The sequence below is a fragment of the Callithrix jacchus genome, chromosome 15 (genome assembly GCF_049354715.1).
Source record: "Callithrix jacchus isolate 240 chromosome 15, calJac240_pri, whole genome shotgun sequence".
NCBI lineage: Eukaryota > Metazoa > Chordata > Mammalia > Primates > Cebidae > Callithrix > Callithrix jacchus.
The window spans coordinates 88,766,375-88,785,624 of NC_133516.1; the positions used below are offsets into that span (position 1 = coordinate 88,766,375).

General features: G+C 37.2%; 1 protein-coding gene across 6 annotated transcripts in view; it reads right to left on the bottom strand.

Annotated features, from left to right (window-relative positions):
* GRAMD1C (GRAM domain containing 1C) overlaps positions 1-19,250 on the bottom strand; it is a 111,300-nt gene that overhangs the window by 38,046 nt on the left and 54,004 nt on the right. For 5 of the 6 annotated variants that reach the window (XM_035274132.3, XM_035274131.3, XM_078352140.1 and 2 more), the window contains 3 exons: positions 10,439-10,554; positions 7,644-7,776; positions 2,867-3,029 (listed from right to left, as the gene is read on the bottom strand). In XM_035274132.3, coding sequence (XP_035130023.2) covers positions 2,867-3,029; positions 7,644-7,776; positions 10,439-10,554 — 412 coding nt within the window. Of the gene's footprint in view, positions 1-2,866; positions 3,030-7,643; positions 7,777-10,438; positions 10,555-13,725; positions 14,034-19,250 lie in introns of those variants that run through there. The other variant, XM_008982430.5, reaches the window with a different exon arrangement.

The following is a 19,250-nucleotide window of genomic DNA, read 5'->3' on the forward strand; positions in this document are numbered from 1 at the left end:
AGCCCTAACTCCTGGTGTGGCTGTATTTGGAGATGGGGCCTCTAAAGAAAGTAATTAAGTTAAATGAAGTGGGTGTCAGATATGGTAGAATTAGTGTCCTTATAAGAAGAGACACTAGACACTTTGGGAGGCCGAGGCTGAAGGATCACTTGAGGCCAGGAGTTCAAGACCAGCCTTGCAAACAAGGAGTAAAACCCCATCTCTACTAAAAATACAAAAAATTAGCCAGGTGTGGTGGTGCATGCTTGTAATCCCAGCTATTCTGGATGCTGCAGAGGCTAAGGCACCATAATCACTTAAACCCGGAGGCAGAGATTGCAGTGAGCCAAGATTACACCCCTGTACTCCAGCCTGGGTGACAGGGTCAGACTCTGTCTCAAAAAAAAAAAAAAAAGAGAGAGTTTACTCATGCATGCTCTCTCTCTCTCTCTATTGCCCACTGCTCCTCCCTCATACTCTCTCTTGCCCCCTACTCCTCCCTCACACTTTGCCCCTCTCTCCATGAGCATGTGCTAAGAAAAGGCTATGTGCAGACATAGTGTCTGCACACAAAAGGTAGCAAGCCAGGAAGAGACCCCTCACCAGAAACCAACTCTGCCAAACCTTGATCTGAGGTTTCTATCCCCCAGAATTATACAAAATAAATTTCTGTTGTTTAAGCTACCTAATCTGTATTTTGTTACAGCAGCCTGAGCTATGAATACCGTTAGTAAATGTGAAAGGAATATGCTGGGTAGGCTTCGCACACTTCTGTCCTTCCTTCTGGATCTAGGTGCCCACAGAAGCTGATATTTGCCGGGGGGAGATCATCCCTCCAGTGGGGAGGCAGTTGAACATTTCCTGTGATTGATAGGTTAAGTCCACCTCATTCTTCAGCTCCATCAGCAGCCCACTTGTCTTTCACACATACCCACATCCGCTGACTTTGTCACTGTTAGTATAAAAGGTGATATTTTGGCCTCTATCTGACTTGCTCTTCATTTTCTTTCCCAATTTTGTTACTACCGGGCTGGTCAAGAAGAACTGCTATCTGGTGAGCCCACTCTAGACGCCATGTACACATGGATTACAATACAAACCAAAATCGATTACATTAGAAAATGTTAAAAATCATCTAGAATATAATACTCTTGAAATTCAGAAAGCCTCTGGGTCATGATTTTCTTTATAATTATATTAGGATTAAGCTTAATCTCTGTTGGCCTTCTAAAACCAAATAAGTTTATTTTAATGCCATATGGAATATTATTGTCATTTATCTTTGTAATAAATTTCAAATATAGAATCTTCCTCTAAAAGTGAATTAAAATTAAATGGAAAATTTTTAAATTAAATTGAAATGACTACAGTAAAAACAAATCAAATTCAGGAGCAATTACAATGAACTTTCCATACTCTTGCTTTGAAAAACTCATCCCATTGTGCTAAAATATAACCACAGTCAAAAGCCTGCATCTTCATGCACAGAAACTTAAGTATTGTTCTGAGTAGCATTGATGAGTACACTTTTTTTTCTTTTTGAGATGGAGTTTCGCTCTGTTGCCCAGGCTGGAGTACAGTGCTGCAATCTCAGCTCACTGCAACCTCTACCTACCAGGTGCAAGCAATTCTTCTGCCTCAGCCTCCTGAGTAGCTCAGATTACAGGTGCACACCACCATGCCTGGCTAGTTTTGTATTTTTAGTAGAGACAGATTTTCACCATGTTGGTCAGGCTGGTCTTGAACTCCTGACTTTGGGATCTGCCTGCCTCAGCCTCCCAAAATGCTGGGATTACAGGCACAAGCCACCACTCCTGGCCAATGAGCACACTTTTTAAAAGAGTCATTTAGAGAAAGATTTCCTTTCCAGATTTTTTAGAATTTTTATTTTCTCTTGGAGGCTACTCAATAACTTAAATTAATATTAATCTCAGAATGCATGTCTGCCATGACTACTTGCTTTCATAATTATACACAAAATAGGTTTAGAGTAACCTTGCTAAAGTCTCTTTTATTTTCTTTAGTAAAAGGTGAAAGGTTTATTCATTATAAAGAGAAACCAGAACACAAGAAAGGAGATTTTTTTTTTTTTTTTTTTTTTTTGAGATAGAGTCTCAGTCTGTTGCCCAGGCTGGAGTGCAGTGGTGAGATCTTGGCTCACTGCAACCTCCACCTCCCAGGTTTGAGCAATTCTCCTGCCTCAGCCTCCCGAGTAGCTGGGATTACAGGTGGCTAATTTTTGTATTTTGAGTAGAGATGGGGTTTCACCACGTTGGCCAGGCTGGTCTTGAACTCTTGAACTTGTGATACACCTGCCTTGGCCTCCCAGGCCTCCCAAAGTGCTGGGATTACAGGTGTCAGCTGCCATACCTGGTCTAGATGTCTTTTCGTAAAAGGAGGAAAGGAGAAAATAATTTGGGCAGTATTGAAGTAAAGTGAAAAGAATACTGGACTGAGACACCTTGTCATTAACTCAAGTTCTGCACAGTTAAGTAGCTGCATAATTTTAGATTTAACTCCTGTAGGTCTTATTTTCCCTACCAGGAAATGAGGGCTAGCCTAAGTCAACTAATATGTCACTCTACCTATGAAATGTATTACACTGCCTGGTATATAGGAATGGGCATGCAGATTTTTATTAACACCACATTTAAAAACTAAATGTGATGAAGCTTTTCAAATTCCAGGCTTCTGAAGACAGTGGGGACAAGTTAGATTTAACAGCCTCTTTCTCCTATTTTCTATAAGCTTCCATTCTTTTTTCGTTCTTCATAGGGTGACATTGTGTCTAATGAAACTAAATTCTCAATCTGTACACCCCTATTACAAAGATAAACATAATAAGACATAACTGAAATTTTAATAAAATTTATAAGAAATTATTTACCTTCATCAACAGAATCTGAAGTGCTGATTTTGTCCAGAGAAAGATACTCATTTTTACTCAAGTCCAGTGATTTTGATGGCACTAGAGTTAACTTCTTTTCCAAAGTTGGTAAGACATTCTTTTTGGACTGCTTCTCATTTTGGGACTCGTCTTCACCTAATCCCTAAAAGACAAACAATCCGGTTTCAAAATAAGAAATAGATTTTAAGCTTAGATTTTACAGTGAGAACTTTAATATTAAAGATACACTGAAATATTGCTCTTTGAAAGATGTTTACAGCGTTTTGTTTGTTACGCTTGTATCATTGCCAAAGCTATTAAATGCCAGTCCATAAAATATTAGTAAATAACATATACCATTCTAGAATCATTCTATACAATAGTAAACAGCGAGTTTATGAAAAACATCATATAAAAAGGGCTTCACAGATCCCATAAATCACTTATGCAGAAGGGAAAGAGACAAAAGACAAAAATAATAGAACAATTAGTTCTTCAGATTAGGCAAGGGAGAAGAACCAAACCCAGTTAGCTTCTCCAACCAATGCCTGCTCCATCATCTCAAGGAAGGAAACTCACCCATCTCTCAAGACCTAACAGGGAAATGGAAAGAAAATGGAGAGATAAAAGTCACATGTGACTACAGTGGGAGAGAGAAGATTAAAACAAATTAATTTCATAGCAAACTCATAAAAACACAATTGGCTTTGCTGCAAAGGGACTAAGAGATTAGGCATTAAAATGTATTCACTTGGATGATGCTATCTATACTTTCTGGGATGGTTTAATAAAGTTGATGTTATCTCCACAATATATTTAATGGTAGGCATTAAAGTACAATGCTATTGTTATGTTAGTATTCAAGTATAGTACAGAATTATGATAAGACTTGGTGGAACAGTCCAAAAAGTCTATATAAACTATACAGCAGAATACTTTCTTGCATTTTCTGTATGTACACAGATGAAAGAGAGCACTTTACTTCATGTCCCATGAGATCCTTGAGAAGCACTAAATAGCAGAATCAGCTCCAGGGAGGATACAGGTTTCCATTGGCCACCCAGATAGCAGAATAACAACTGGGGTCCAGGACCCAATTTATTAAAAGATTATATCACCCTAATCAGAAGACTGATTCTTCAAGCAGAGATTACTGCTAAAATCAAAACTTGGTTTATTTGAGAGTTCCACACTACAAAGCACATGCCTATTTAGCTAAACCTGGACCCCTTTACAGATGCTAAGTAGAGTATGGTCCTCTACAGCTCTACACTTATGCTTCTCCTCTTGTTGCTAAATTCTATTTCCTGCTATAAAGAATACAAATAGATATTTATAGGAAAATTAAGAGTCACTATCTTCTAGTGGTTTGCATCTGGATGACTTTTATTTCTTTGTATAACCTACCCTATTTCATAAAGTTTTACAAAGTGTATTAATTTTACCACTTAAGAAACATATTTTCATCTTGGAAAAAAGTTATTATTGTCTTTCTATTATTTCCAACTTTGTTAGAAGTGAAAATGAGGCAAAGCAAGTGACATATGATACTTGTAGTTATCTGAGAATTTCATCATGTGGCTCTTGAATGCAAACAGAAGAAAAGGCTTAAACTTCTATATTACTTATATTCCAAAACCTGAAAACATCTGTACTGAACACAGATGAATGTATGATCGATCTTAAAACATTAAGTTATTCACCTCCCTTGTACCAGTAGTAAGTCACTAAGGGTCCCTAGATGAGTAAGTTTTGCAAGAAACCCGTAATAGAAAACCATGCTGAGGTAGGTGCATGACTGCTAAAAACAAGTTGATAACATGCTGGCCTTTCACATAAATACCTTTTCAATGTTTTCCCAACATGTACTCAGAGGAGATAGTGGGAGTTTCTTGGGGGAGGGTAGAAAAGGATCATTACTGGTCACATGCAGACTCACCTTCAGTTATAACAGCCTACAGTTATTGGATAATGTGTGCTAGGAACTATTCTAAGTATAGTCATGCATTACTTTAATGACAGGGATACATTCTGAGAAATGTATCATTAGGTGATTTTATTGTTGTGTCAGTACTTAACAAATTTAGATGGTATAGCTTGTTATACACCTAGGTTATATGGTATAGCTTATTGCTCCTGGTCTATAAACCTGGACAGCATGTTACTCTACTGAATATTGTAGGCAATGTAACAGGGTGGGAAGTACTTGTGTATCTAAGCATATCTAAACAGAAAAAGTACAAATGGTATAAAATATTTAGAAAATTTACACCTGTCTGCTATGAATAGAGCTTAGATGATTGAATTCTGTTGTTCTGGGTGAGTCAGTGAATGAGTGGTGAGTAAATTTGAAGATCTAGGACATTACTGAACACTACTACAGACTTTATAAACATTGTACACTTAGGCCAGGTGTGGTGGCTCACTCCTGTATTTCCAGCACCTTGGGAGGCAGAGGCGGACAGATCACAAGGTCAGGAATTCGGGGTGAGCCTGACCAACATGGTGAAACCCCATCTCTACTAAAAAATACAAAAATTAACCAGTTGTGGTGGCATGTGCCTGTAATCCCAGCTACTTGGGAGGCTGAGGCAGGAGAATCGCTTGAACCCAGGAGGCGGAAGTTGCAGTGAGCCGAGATCATGCCACTCCACTCCAACCTGGGCGATAGAGCGAGACTTCATCTTAAAAAACAAACAAACAAACAAACAAAATTGTACCCTTAGGCTACAATAGATTAACAAAAAATTTTTTTCAACAATAAATTAAGCTTAGCTTACTGTAACATTTTTATTTTATGAACTTTTAAATTTTTTAAAACCTTTTGACTTATAAAAACACAGGTTAAATCACATTGGACACTTATATAAAAATATTTTCTTTCTTTATGTACTTATCCTAAACGCTTTTCTCTATCTTTAATTTTTTATCTTATTTTTTATTTTTAAACTTTTTTGTTAAAAATTAAGACAAAAACATATACATTAGCTTAGGCCTACAAAGGTTCAGGATCATGAATATCACTGTCTTCCACCTACACATTTTGTACAGACGAGAAGGCCTGCAGGGAGAATAACATGCATGGAGCTGTCATCTCCTATGATAACAATGTTTTCTTCTGGAATTCTGCCTGAAAGACCTGCCTAAGGCTGTTTCAAAGTTAACTTTTATATACATATATATATAAGTAGAAAGAGTATACTCTAAAATAATGATTTATTATTTTATTATCAAGTATTATGTACTTGTATAATTGTATGTGCTATATCTTCATGGGCCTAGCAGCACAGGTTTGTTTACATCACCATCACCACAAACAGGTGAGCAATGCATTACCATGTTATGACAGTACCTCAGTAGGCAAAGGAATTTTACAGCTTCCCTTAAAATGTTATGGGACTGGCCAGGCGTGGTGGCTCATGCTTGTAATCCCAGCACTTTCAGAGCCTAAAGCAGGTAGATCACCTGAGGACAGAAATTTGAGACTAGCCTGGCCAACATGATGAAATCCCATCTCTACTAAAAATATAAAAAATTAGCCAGGCATAGTGATGGACAGCTGTAATCCAAGCTTCTCAGGAGGCTGAGGTTGCAGTAAGCCAAGACTGCACCACTGCACTCCTGTCTGGGCAACAAGAGCGAAACTCCACTTCAAAAAAAAAAAAAATGTTTTGGACCACCAAAACATGGTCCAGCGATGCAGTTCATCATTGACCAAAGCATAATTATGCAGAACATGGCTGTACTTTCATATATACTAACTCATTTAATTCTCAATAAAAAGAAAAACCTTATAAAGTATAATCCTCACTTTACAGTTGAGGAAAGAAAAACTACGGTTAAGTAATTACACAGTTAGCAAGTGGCAGAAGTAGGATTTGAAGCCAAAGTCCAGCTCAAAACAAAAAATTCAGCTCTGCCCAGAAACTTGGATCCCCAGTCAACAGAACAAAAGCTCTGCAGTAGGAGCACTCCTAGCACACAGAATATGGTCTCTAAATACCATTCTTCACTAAGAAAATCTATGGCTTATTAGGAAAATGGCTGATGCCATTTTGGGGGCAGAAAACTTACAAAATGTGCTTAGAACTTATTGTTGTGCCGGAAAGAGAGGACATCATCAAAGATACCGGTCATTTCAAAAAGCCAAAGGAACCAACCTGAAGGGGGTCCCATCAAATAATGACTCCAAGTGATTGAAGCTCATTGGAATAAAAAACTGATGTGCTTACAATGATACCTGAGAAAATAAAGGAAGAAACTAAGTAACTGAGTATAATGCCTAGTAGTTAACTGGACCTGCCTGCTTAAAAAGCAGCTTATTACTCAAGCCTGCTACTCAGGGGCTCATTTCTCCCTTCAAAACAGCTTCTTTCTCCATGATGTTCCCTTCTGTGAAAGAAATAAAAAATAAATAAATAAAAATTGAAAAAAACAGATTCTTTCCAGCACATACAGTACTTACCCTGGGGAAAATTTTGCTACTTACAAATTTTTCCATCTTATTATTCTTTTAATGATATTTATCCCCCTATAGACTGATGCCCAGGTAAAACTGCTTGGCAGCTCTGCTTTTTATATAGCTCTAAACAAAACTACGTATTTTTCCCACATAACCTCTGCTACTTAACAGACTTCAAAATTTTTTCCTAAAATAAGGTAGGAGCCTGATATCTTAAGTTATTTTTAACACTTTGTATATTGTTTTTTTAATCTTATATTCTGATTAAGATATGACAGTATCCGATATATTTAAAAAGGGATATCATATACTAACTCCTTTTGATGAATTTCCATCGAATGACTCTGTTTCTGAAACTCGACTCATTGATTCATTGGTAAAACTGATTGACTTGGATAATTTTTCATCTCTCTCCCCAGAGTCATCCAAGCTGCTTCTTCCTGGACTTCTGTAAGAAACACATCAGTATAGAAATATAAGGTCACCTCCACACAAATAAAAGATTTGCTCTCCTCATTGAGGTCATTTCCTATGATAAAAACAGTTTCATAATAAGTGGACTACTATAATGTAACAAATTAATGTCTACTTATAATAAAGCTATCTTCTTAAATTACATGCAAGTTGACATCATTTCTGAAAACAAGATACACTCACATGAGATTCTATAAATTTCAAAAACATTACAAAATTAACAAAGTACAAATGGCCATAACAGCAACTAATCCAATGAAAATTGCTTGCTTAAATTTCATTTGACTGCAATCATAAAGCTTGGACAGGTACAGAGTACATGTTTGGGTTAGATACTAGACTGCACAAGAAGGCAGTTTTAGATATCCTTCTTTCTGACTCAGCCCCAGCTCAAATGGCAAAGTCCTCCCAGAAGTAGATGCTCAAGATGTCTGAGCCTAAACCCATTGGCCAGTCCTGCCTCCTCACTCTTCCCAGCCTAAAGAACAAAGTTTAAGACATAGCTGTCAAATGATCAAGACTATAATAAATGTCCTGGGATCTGCTTTCCCTTTCTCAAGGAGTAAAAGGAAACGAAAACCTATTAAATACAAAGAGAGCACAACTGATCTAATTTCCAGTGCTCAGCAGGATGGAGGTGAGATGTGGAAAAATAGAGAGCAAAGGAGAAGGAAGAAGGAAGGAGAGATTGCAAATAAAGAGGAAGAAGATGGAAGAACTGAGAAAATGAAGGTTTGAAACAAATATGCTTCTTTCAGTCTGAAAAATAGGAAAAGAAGTAGAAGAGAGAATAAGGACCCTGCCACACACTTTCTTAGAAAGCATTCAGGCCGGGCACAGTGGCTCATGCCTGTAATCCCAGCACTTTGGGAGGCTGAGGTGGGCAGATCACTTAAGGTCAGGAGGTCAAGACCAGCCTGGCCAACATGGTGAAACCCTGTCACTACTAAAAATACAAAAAGTAGCCGGGAGTGGTGGGAGGCTCCTATAATCCCAGCTACTCAGGAAGCTGAGGCAGGAGAATCACTTGAACCCGGGAGGTGGAGATTTCAGTGAGCCAGGATCACCAAGATCATGCCACCACAGTCTAGCCTGGACAAGAGTGAGACTCCATCTCAAAAAAAAAAAGGAAAGAATAAAGCATTCAATCACCAGAAGAATACAGCAGCTAGTCAAAAACATTCTTTCTTTCCTCAAAGACAAGAAACTTTTCGAGTTGGCAAGGACCTTAAAAATAATCTAGTTCAGCTGCCTCATTTCATAGACAAGCAAACTGAGAATCAGAAGAATGAAAAGATTTGCCTGAGGTTGCTTGGCCGTTCGGTGGCCCTAACTAAGATCTAGATCTTGTTTCTCACAATCCAAGGCTCCTTGCATCAGAGTAATTGCTTTTCTATCCAAATCCAGAGCCGGCAAGAGGCTACTAAACTTTGCAAGGAGAACAATACAATGGAAATTTTTAACTTTACAGAAAGCTAATAAAATACACATGTGCAACCGTGTAAAAAAAAAGGCTATAAAATATTGATGCTAAGCTGAAAAGATATAAATTGAATCAGCATAAGAAGATTACCTAGATGAGTAAAATTTCTGCACATACATTGAGACTTTCAAAATATTTCCATTTTAAGACTTGCTATAGAATTTCTAAATAACAGCTTTTAAGATATAATTCACATACCACAAAATTCATGTAATTTAAAGTGTACAATTCAGTGGGTTATAGAGTTGGGCAACCATCACCACTAGCTAATTGTAGAACATTCTCATCACCCCAACAAAGAAATGCTGTCCCTTACTTGCAGTCACTCCCCATTCTCTCTTCCTCTTAGCTCCTAGCAATTACCATCTACTTTCTGTCTCTGTAAATTTACCAATTCTAGACTCCATTTCACATACATAGAATCATATAATATATGGTCTTTTGTGACTGGCTTTTTTCACTCAGCATGTTTGTTATTGAATTTTAATGTATTCTCCTTAATTGTTTGTGCTGCTAACAGCTTTAATTTCCATTGGACATAATGCACTTTTACTTGTACAGGTTCATCCACTCTTCTCAATGAATCCTCATCGGTCAAAAATAATCTCTCTGTACTCTCGGTTTCTTTATCACATTATCTGTTACTCTGTTATGGCTCTTACCATTATCTTGTATTACCTTGTATTACAATTATTTGCATTCCCTAGTAGGCTATATGCTCCTTCCATTAATGTTTTCAATATTTATTGAGTGCCAACCACATGCTAAGCACTACGTTAGGGAATTCTTGAGAAAAAGTCATATGATTGTATCCTTCGAAACACCTACCATCTAATTTACTTTCCTGTCACCTATAAACTAAGAGATTTCACTAGGTACTTCTCCAGATCCTTAATTAAAAGGCTTACTAAAACCAGACTTGAAGTAAACCCTGAGTGACATAGTTAACATTCCCTTATATACCTCACATGTGCTTACCTATCTAGCAAACTATTCTCTGTCCCCACCTTTCTCCCCATTCCACCACAGAGAACAAAGAGAAAAACTGCACCCAAGGATAAATTAATAGAAATTCAGAATTAGTCAAATCTAAAATAATTCTGCTTTTATTAATAATTGATAAACTTTGACATTTCAAAACATTTTGCTCTACCTTGGCTGCACATCCTCAGTTGACGGTGACAAGTTTTCCATCTCCTCAGCATTTAAGCCTAGCTCAGTGCCATAGTTTTGCTGGAGCAGTTGCCAGAATTCCTGTCTAGTCAGGCTCTAAAATGACAGAAAAATTACACTGGGTATTGGAAAATATAATATTACAGTGATTCAAAACATGAATTTTGAAGACAAAATGACCCATTGTGTAAAGACTCGACATGTGGCTTTGGTAGTTATTTGACCTTTCTGTACCTCCATTTTCTGTACCTATATAAAAATGGGTTAATAAAGTCTATCTGACAGAGTTCATAAAAGGAATAGATAAAATGTTTTTTAAGTATATATTATGATAACTACTGTAAATGAAAGGTTAAAATGCTTTAAATTTTCTTTTTGTAAAATAGTTTCTTCATGCCTTCTGGTAATTATTGATCTGCAGTTTCTGCCGTTTGTTTGCTTGTTTGTTTTTGAGACAGAGTCCCACTGTGTTACCCAGGCTGGAGTGCAGTGGCATGATCTCAGCTCACTGCAACCTTTGCCTCCCAGATTCAAGTAATTTTCCTACGTCAGCTTCTAGAGTGGCTGGGATTACAGGTGTGCACCACCACACCCGGCTAATTTTTGTATTTTTAGTAGAGATGGGTTTCATCATGTTGGCCAGGCTGGTTTAGGACTCCTGACCTCAAACGATCCACCCTCCTCGGCCTTCCAAAATGCTGGTATTACAGGTGTGAGCCACAGCACCCAGCCTCGGACCTTCAGTCTAGCTCTGCAAGCTAACCAGTCTACCATGACCACCGAATCACCATTCAGTTCTGTCAGCTCAGAACCTGTCCTCTTAATCCATAATGTACTTGAATATTTTAACTACTTAAAAAATTTTTTTTTTTTTTAGACAGAATCTCCCTTTGTTGCCCAGGCTAGAGTACAGTGGCAAAATCTTGGTGCAATCTCAACTCACTGCAACCTCCGCCTCCCAGGTTCAAGCAATTATCCTACCTCAGCCTCCTGAGTAGCTAGGATTACAGATTTGCACCAACACATCCAGCTAATTTTTGTATTTTTAGTAGAGATGGGGTTTCACCATGTTGGCCAGGTTGGCCTTGAACTCCTGACCTTAAGTGATCCACCCTCTTCAGCCTCCCAGAGTGCTGGGATTATAGGCATGAGCCACTGCACCCAGCCTAGAAATCTTATATATCAATAAATTTCAAATTATATTTTCCTGATATATAAAAGGCAAGAGTCTGGACTTCAGAATATTTCCTTTGATTTATCTTTATTAAAGTCCAGATTGTTCTTTCTTTGTAGGCAGCATAGCCATTTTGAAATCATCAAATACAACAAACTCATGCGTTACCTAGCAAAACAAAAACATTATTATTAAAATTTAGAATAATGGCTTCCAGTTGAAAAATAAAATTAAATAATATTATGATAACCAATGGTCTGATGTCTAAAAACATTACAGATAATTAAATGCTTAAGCAAGGTAGAAGGAAGCAGCATAACACTAGAAGCAATTATTAGTAAGATTATCTCTCTCATTTATTCAAGAGATATTTATTTAATACCCAACGAGTGTGCACTACTGAACTAGATGCTAAGGAGAATAAACATAATGCAGAAGTTAAGTTCCTGGCCCTCAAACACTTATAATATAGTTGAAGAGACACGAGATGTTCTTAAGTTATATGACAAGATATAATATGATTATGTACTTAAGTGCTGGTAGAATCAACATAATATGAAAGTCTAAAGGAAGGAAATATGACTGTGGATTAGTATGATCAGATAAAGCTTCACACTGGAAAAGTGTTTTCAGTTGAGCTAAAGGAATAATGTGAATGGGGGAAAGGAGAAATGGGAAATGTTAAAGACATGGAAACCAACTAAAAATACAGAATAAATACATGAACATAAGTAACATTTGTTTTGAAGTCAGTAGTGTATCAGCCTAACTGAAGTAAAAATTTTAAATTGAGAAAACAGTAGAGAAAAATATAGATTTGGTAGGGCCAAAACACAGATGCCTTGACTTCCTCCCCAATATTCCCTGTAACAAATACCACTTCATTTTTCTTCTTCCTTCTTTCTTCTCTGTCTAGTAACTACTGTATCTTTGTTTGTTATACTAGATGACCTTCATTACATTTTATGGACCTTCAAAGGAATTAAGAAGAAAATGTCTGCACTTGTATACCACTAGTTCCCAATCTGCTGTGCCCAGATGACAAGGATTCCACCAGAGCAGGTGATAAAAATTCAGATATTATCAGATATTATTTCAAAAAAATAAAAAATATCTACATAGTTATCTAAAATAAAGCCATTCAAGCTAAGTAGAATGGCAAGCCTCTGTTTTGAGCTGAACTATATTAAACTAGAATGGATACCTCAGACTGATAAACTCTCACTGGAAATAATATATATCTAACAAATAGTGGTTTTAATATTTATTATTTAATGCATACCCCTTATTTGGTAGACAAAGTCTTTGGAAGCACAGTGTCCACAGAAGAAACATAAAAAGGCCCATTAGTGGTAGAGAAAATTAAGAAACCACTGTCCTTGATATTAAAGGAATACACACATTTATTTTCTGACTTCCACTCCAAATGAGTCATTTGTGAACTTTTTTCACAATAATTCATACTACTAATTAACTCATTCTTTCAAAAAAATTATCTTTGAAATATTTTAGTGTCATACTAGGATGGTTAACTTTATAATAAGAAGCAAGCAATATTTCAGTATACTTGTGTCATATTAATCAGTTATAAAAACTTAAATACTAGATATCAAACTATTCCAAAGACAGACTAAAACGAAAAGATAAACCGGTGATGAATATTCAGGCAGCTTCCTAACAGCAAAAGAAATGAAATTTATTAGTAAAATACTAACAACAAAAGTGTAATTTTATTTGACTACATAAATAAATGTTTTAAATATTTTATTAAATACTAGCAGGAAGTTAATAGCATGGTAATTTCAATATACTTTTCAAGCTAGTAATTAAATATATATAACAGGTTAATGGAAAACAAAATAGAACTCATTTAATTCACTGTCTTATAGATTTACCAATTTGTTAAAAATGACATTTTCTACCAAATTGTCAGTTATAAAAATGTGGTTATTTACAGCCACGCTGAACGTTCAAACATTCAAACATATGCCCAGCCTGATATTCATAATTCTTTCAATAATCAGCAGCAAAAACAATCTACCTTAGTAGCCTTCAAAAACAACCTAAATTTTAAACGCAAGGTGACCACCCACCTGCAAAGAAGAGTCTCTCCCTTTCAGCCTACGGACTAGTTTAACAAAAAAAAGATGAACCGAGCAGTAATCAGATAAGGCTCAAAAGTCAGAAGATCAGTTTCTGTCCCAGAAAGCTGTGTATTCTAAGTATGTTGCAGTCTCTATCCATGCAGAGCTCCAAACATTTAATGACAACTATGTAAAAATAATCACTGTTTCAATCTCTAAATTTTGCTATGAGAAGCTTTTCTAATGTAGTTTAAAGCAATTATCTGTCACTTCCTGGTTGTAGTACCAGCACTCTATCCAAGGTTGCAGGTCAGAATGCAGAACTGGAAGGTACACCTCACTCTACAGGTTCCTAAGCCACTCCCACAAGAAGAAGATAGGTAAACAGGGTTTTATTAAAGGGACAGTTCCCAATTTTCTCTGTTCTATGCACAGAGTAGAAAAAACAAAATGAAAATAAAAATACCTTGCTTATACTAAATTGATGTAAAACACCTATTGCAATATTATTTTAATCTTATATTTAAAATTAACTATATTATGAGTTAAATTTTCTTCTCCATGCTAGTAATTTCTGTGCAATTCTGGGAATGTCATGATGACTTCTTCATATACCGTCCCTCCAGTACTGATGTAGTATTCCTATCAGACTCTTGCAATAACCCTCTACAACAACCAAAGATTCTATCTCTGCATGCTGTAAATGTAACGTAAGGAAATAGCAGGAAGAGCCAGCTGTTCAGGTGGAACAATTCTACTAAACACCTGGTACATCTTTCATCACTGAAAGGCTTACGGCAACATTTTGATTACTCGATAATTATTTTCTTTGAAAATATTTCTGACTTTAGTTTATTTAGAATAATTCCCTGGTAGTGATCTGGACTATAATAAAATGTATAGTTTCACCCGCTAATTCTGATTTATTTCTCTGAAGAAAATTTTTCTTCTAAGTAAAGAATCAACATTTACCCTAATTTCTACCTAGCCATTCCATTTAATTTAGTAAAGCGTGTAAACGGATCGAAGGCTACTTGAAGAACTCCGCGGATCAACCTTTTGAGGGATGCTAAAATCTAATCATTTTATACAATGGCAAAACGAGAGAGATTGAAGAGTGATGCTGAAAAATACCACTCATTCAAATGAAGACAGCACACTATGGGGGCAGCTTCCACTGTCTAAAAGGCAGTGCTATTAGCTTATTGTGGTAGTTCTCATTGACTAAAATGATAGACAAATATCTTTATGATGGTGAATAAATAGCTATGAGAAAAATATACATTAATTGTACCACATTGATATTTATACACATTTTTGCTAAATATAAAAATCCTTATACCAAACCACTGCCGTATAGAGCAGAGCTAAACTGAGTAGACTTAAGAGGGAAAACAGAACCTAGAGCTGAGCCCCAAGAAAGCCCAACATGCAGAGAGAAAATACAGGAGTGCCCAGCAAAAAAAGACTGAGGGGAATACTAGAAAGGTAAGAGAAGATTCCAGAAAGAATGATGCCATGAAAAGCAAGGGAAGAAATTATTTCAAAATGGAAGGAGTATACAATGGTATCGAATGCTGCCAAAAGGTCAAGTAGGATGAGCACATCATGAGCACATGTATGTCAAATGTGAGCATCCAGAGGAATGAAGCAGCTTGCCAAACCAGTTCCCCATGACCTCAGTGTGCGTGTGTCGTGGGAGTGAGGCAGATAGAAAAGACACAGTGGGGAAGGAGGAAGCAGCCAGGTCATGAAGAGCCTTGTACACCATGCCAACGAATATAGATTTTACAAAATATCAAACGCCACCCCGTGGTTTTATATAGAAAAGTAACAAGTTCAGAAGTATGATTTTAAAAGACATGATTTTAAAACACTACTATTTGGCATCAACCTCAAAGACAGATCAGGTGTTAAAAAGAGATAGGTGACACTGGTAATGGTTCAAGCTAGAAATGATGATGGCCTTGGTGGCCAACTAGATGTGGCTGGCAAATAAAGAGGGAAGAAACAGGATACATCCAGGTTTCTGGCTTGGGTGACTGGGTAGAAGGCAGTGTGGTTCACTGGCCAAAATAGGTAGATTTTGAGTTCTGTCACCCACAAAGATAAAAACGAGGGAAAAATACGATACAAACGCTTCTATACTGCCATCCTATTACATAGCAAATGTGACAAATAGTTACCAATTTCACATTCATTTTTTCCCAGGTAGATCTGGAAGTTGCATTTATTAGACTTACGGCGCTACTGGAAAACTTCTGGAATTCCAGTAACTCCAAAAGGAATGATCTTTAGAGAGTGGCGTAAGAAAGAACAAGGGGATTTGATAATGTTGTACACGCTAAAGGAAAAAGCTGGATGACACTCCGCCACAAGGTTTCAGTGGGTGACATCAGCTTTGTAAACTGACCACTATTTAGAGAATAGCCTCAGAGCTGTCACTGTCCTAGACTTGGCTCAGAGAGGCTGACTTAAATAAGCCACACGTACGAGCTGATACTAGCTCAGCTGGAAATATACTAATGCCCAGTGGGGAGGATTCATTTCTGGTGATCAGAAATCTTTTATTCTATCACCCGGAATACCTGAATACCTTGGAAGTCGGATTAGCAATCAGAAAGTGGCATGATAAACATGGAATCAGAGCAAAAGGAGACAGCTTGAAGGGACAATTTACTGTGACCCTGGTGGGGCATGATGATTCACTTCTGTCCCATTTCCATATTGTTCTCTACTGATCAACGTCTGCCTCTGCAACTCTACTTTTCCATTCTAGGTCCTAAATTCTTGGTCTAAGTCTAACCAAGCCCCTTTCAGACTGATATATTCTTTCTTTTTATACACTAACACATTCAATCAGCAGTTTTAAACCCTTTTTCCCCAATACACCTGAGGAACAGGACACCCTCTGTCACCCTTCTGTTTAGTGATTCCCAAAATAGAAACTAAATGACATGTATCAGAATTTAGATGGCATACATCTATATATTTTAAAAGCTCCCCTCATTACCTCACCCCTGAATCTAACATATGTTGCTTTCTTCTGCCATTTGGGAATAAGATGGAAAGCCATTCTGTCTCTGAGTGCAGATTTCTGCTCTATTAGGCCCTGGATGTAAACATTCACTTTCAGAATATACCCTTGCTGGGTGCGGTGGCGTGTGCCTGTAGTCCCAGCTACTTGGGAGGCTGAGGCTGGAGGATCACTTGAGTCCACGAGTTCTGGGCTGTCATGCGCTATGATGATCAGGTATCTGCATTAACTTCGGCATCAATATGGTGACCTCCAGGGAGTGGGAGACCACCAGGTTGCCTAAGGGCCGGTGAACTGGCCCAGGTCGGAAATGGAGAGGTCAAAACTCCCATGCTGATCAGTAGTGGGATTGTGCCTGTGAACAGCCACTGCACTCCAGCCTGGGCAACATAGTGAGACCCCGCCTCTTAAAAAAAATAAAAAAGAATATACTCTTAAGTTTCCAAGGAGAGCTAGCTCCCCTGTAGCCCCCATGTGCTGCCAAGAGAGACCACTATTACCTTGCTAAGGCAAAAACAGTACAAAAGTAAATTTTCTTCATACATCCCGCCTGTATTACTAACATCAGTAATCCTAAATACAATAATACAAGAACATCAGTAGGAATATGAAATAATTGAGCCTTAATAAAAAAAATCTTTTAAAATTTAACCCTTGTTACTACTGATAACCTTACATATGAACCCTATTTTCTTAGTAATTCAAGTATATAGAAAATAACATTTCTTTTGGCAACTGAGGATGCTTTAGTATTTCAAGATAATCATTTGTTCTCATCGCACATTGAAGGTTAAAGAAATTGAGTTAAACATACATTGAACTTAGGGTATACCCTGAATGCTGTTTGTGAAATGTTTCAGAAAAATCTTTGATTTCGCCTTATCCTTTACCTTTTCCTTGAACAAAGAGAATTTATAATATCTTGTTAAGAGTGTTAATTACTTGGACTCCAAATCATTGAAGTTCTACTGAATTAGGTCATTCAAAAAGTATTTATTGAGCATTTGTTACAGGTAATATATAATTTATTGTCCAAACTGGCACACTTTTGAGAGTAAGGGAAGAACAATATTTACTTTGACAGAGGCCTAAATGCAGACAGTTTCAGACTGTCCTTGGTAAACCACGATGTTTGCCAAACGAGCTATGTGGTAAACACTGAACTTGTAAGTGGACGTACAACAAGACAGACATGGTCCTTGTCTTCAAGGGTTTATCTTAAACAAGGCAAACAGAAATAGGACAAACAATTGTAACTATAATGCATATTACAGAAGTGCAAGATGTTACAGGAGACTAAAAGAATGAACCTGACTTCAGGTTTATTAATGAGAACTAGAGTGGGAATAAGAGGGTCACAACTTCCTGGCAGAAAGAGCATTTGAAGACCTAAATGCAAAAAAAAAAAAAAAAAAAAAAGCTGAACATTTAGGATGACAAGAATGGGAGGGTATATTAAGATGTGGGTGGAGAGGCAGGAAGGGTCTGGATTATGTGGTCCCTATAGAAATGGATAGATTTTTATTCCAAGGACAATGGGTGGTTAGGCAGGAAGGTAAAATAAGTAAGCATATATATTTTTTTAAAAAGATAACTTTGGCTGTAGTATTGTTCAGGGTTCGACAAACTGTTTCTGTAAAGGGCTATATAGTAAATATTTTAGGCTTTTTGGGCCATATGGTCTCTGTCACAACTACTCAACTCTGCTGTTGTAGTGTGAAAGGCAGCCATAGAAATACATAAACAAATGAGCATGGCTGTGTTCCAATAAAACTTTATTTATGGACACTGAAATTTGAATTTCATATAATTGCCACATGTCATGAAATATTATTCTTTTGATTTTTTCCAGCAATTTAAAAATGTAAAACTAGTCATTGTGTACAGACCATACAAAAACAAAGCAGGACTGTGCTTGGCTCTGGTATAGAACGTGGATGGGGGCTGGCACAAAAGGAGAGAAAGAGCTGAGGGGTGGAGTGGGAAGGGCCTAAAACTTGTCTTGAACCATGACTGCACAGTTCTTTTCAAAGACTGAGAAAACATCAATTGTTTGTATTAGAGAATAATGCTGCTGCTGTTCTGTGGCCCCATGAATCCCAGATATTCAATGTTCTGTTTAGAGAAAGGGAGCTAAACTCACAGACAGTGAACTAAGCTGAGTGTTCTAAATTATGTCACAAATGATTGTAGTGACAGTTTAAACACATGTCTACACACTGAGGGCTCAATGTTTCACTAGGTCAAATATCAGAAATAAACTGTCCTTTCTGAAGCAATGTATCAAAGTTGTCTTTTGTTTTTGTTTGGTTTTGTGATAGAGTCTTGCTCTATTGCCCAGGCTGGAGTGCAGTGCATGATCTCAGCTCACTGCACTGTCCACTTCCCAGGTTCAAGCAATTCTCCTGCCTCAGCTTCCCGAGTAGCTGGGACTACAGGTGCACACCACCATGTTCTGCTGATTTTTGTATTTTTAGTAGAGAGGGGGTTTCACCAT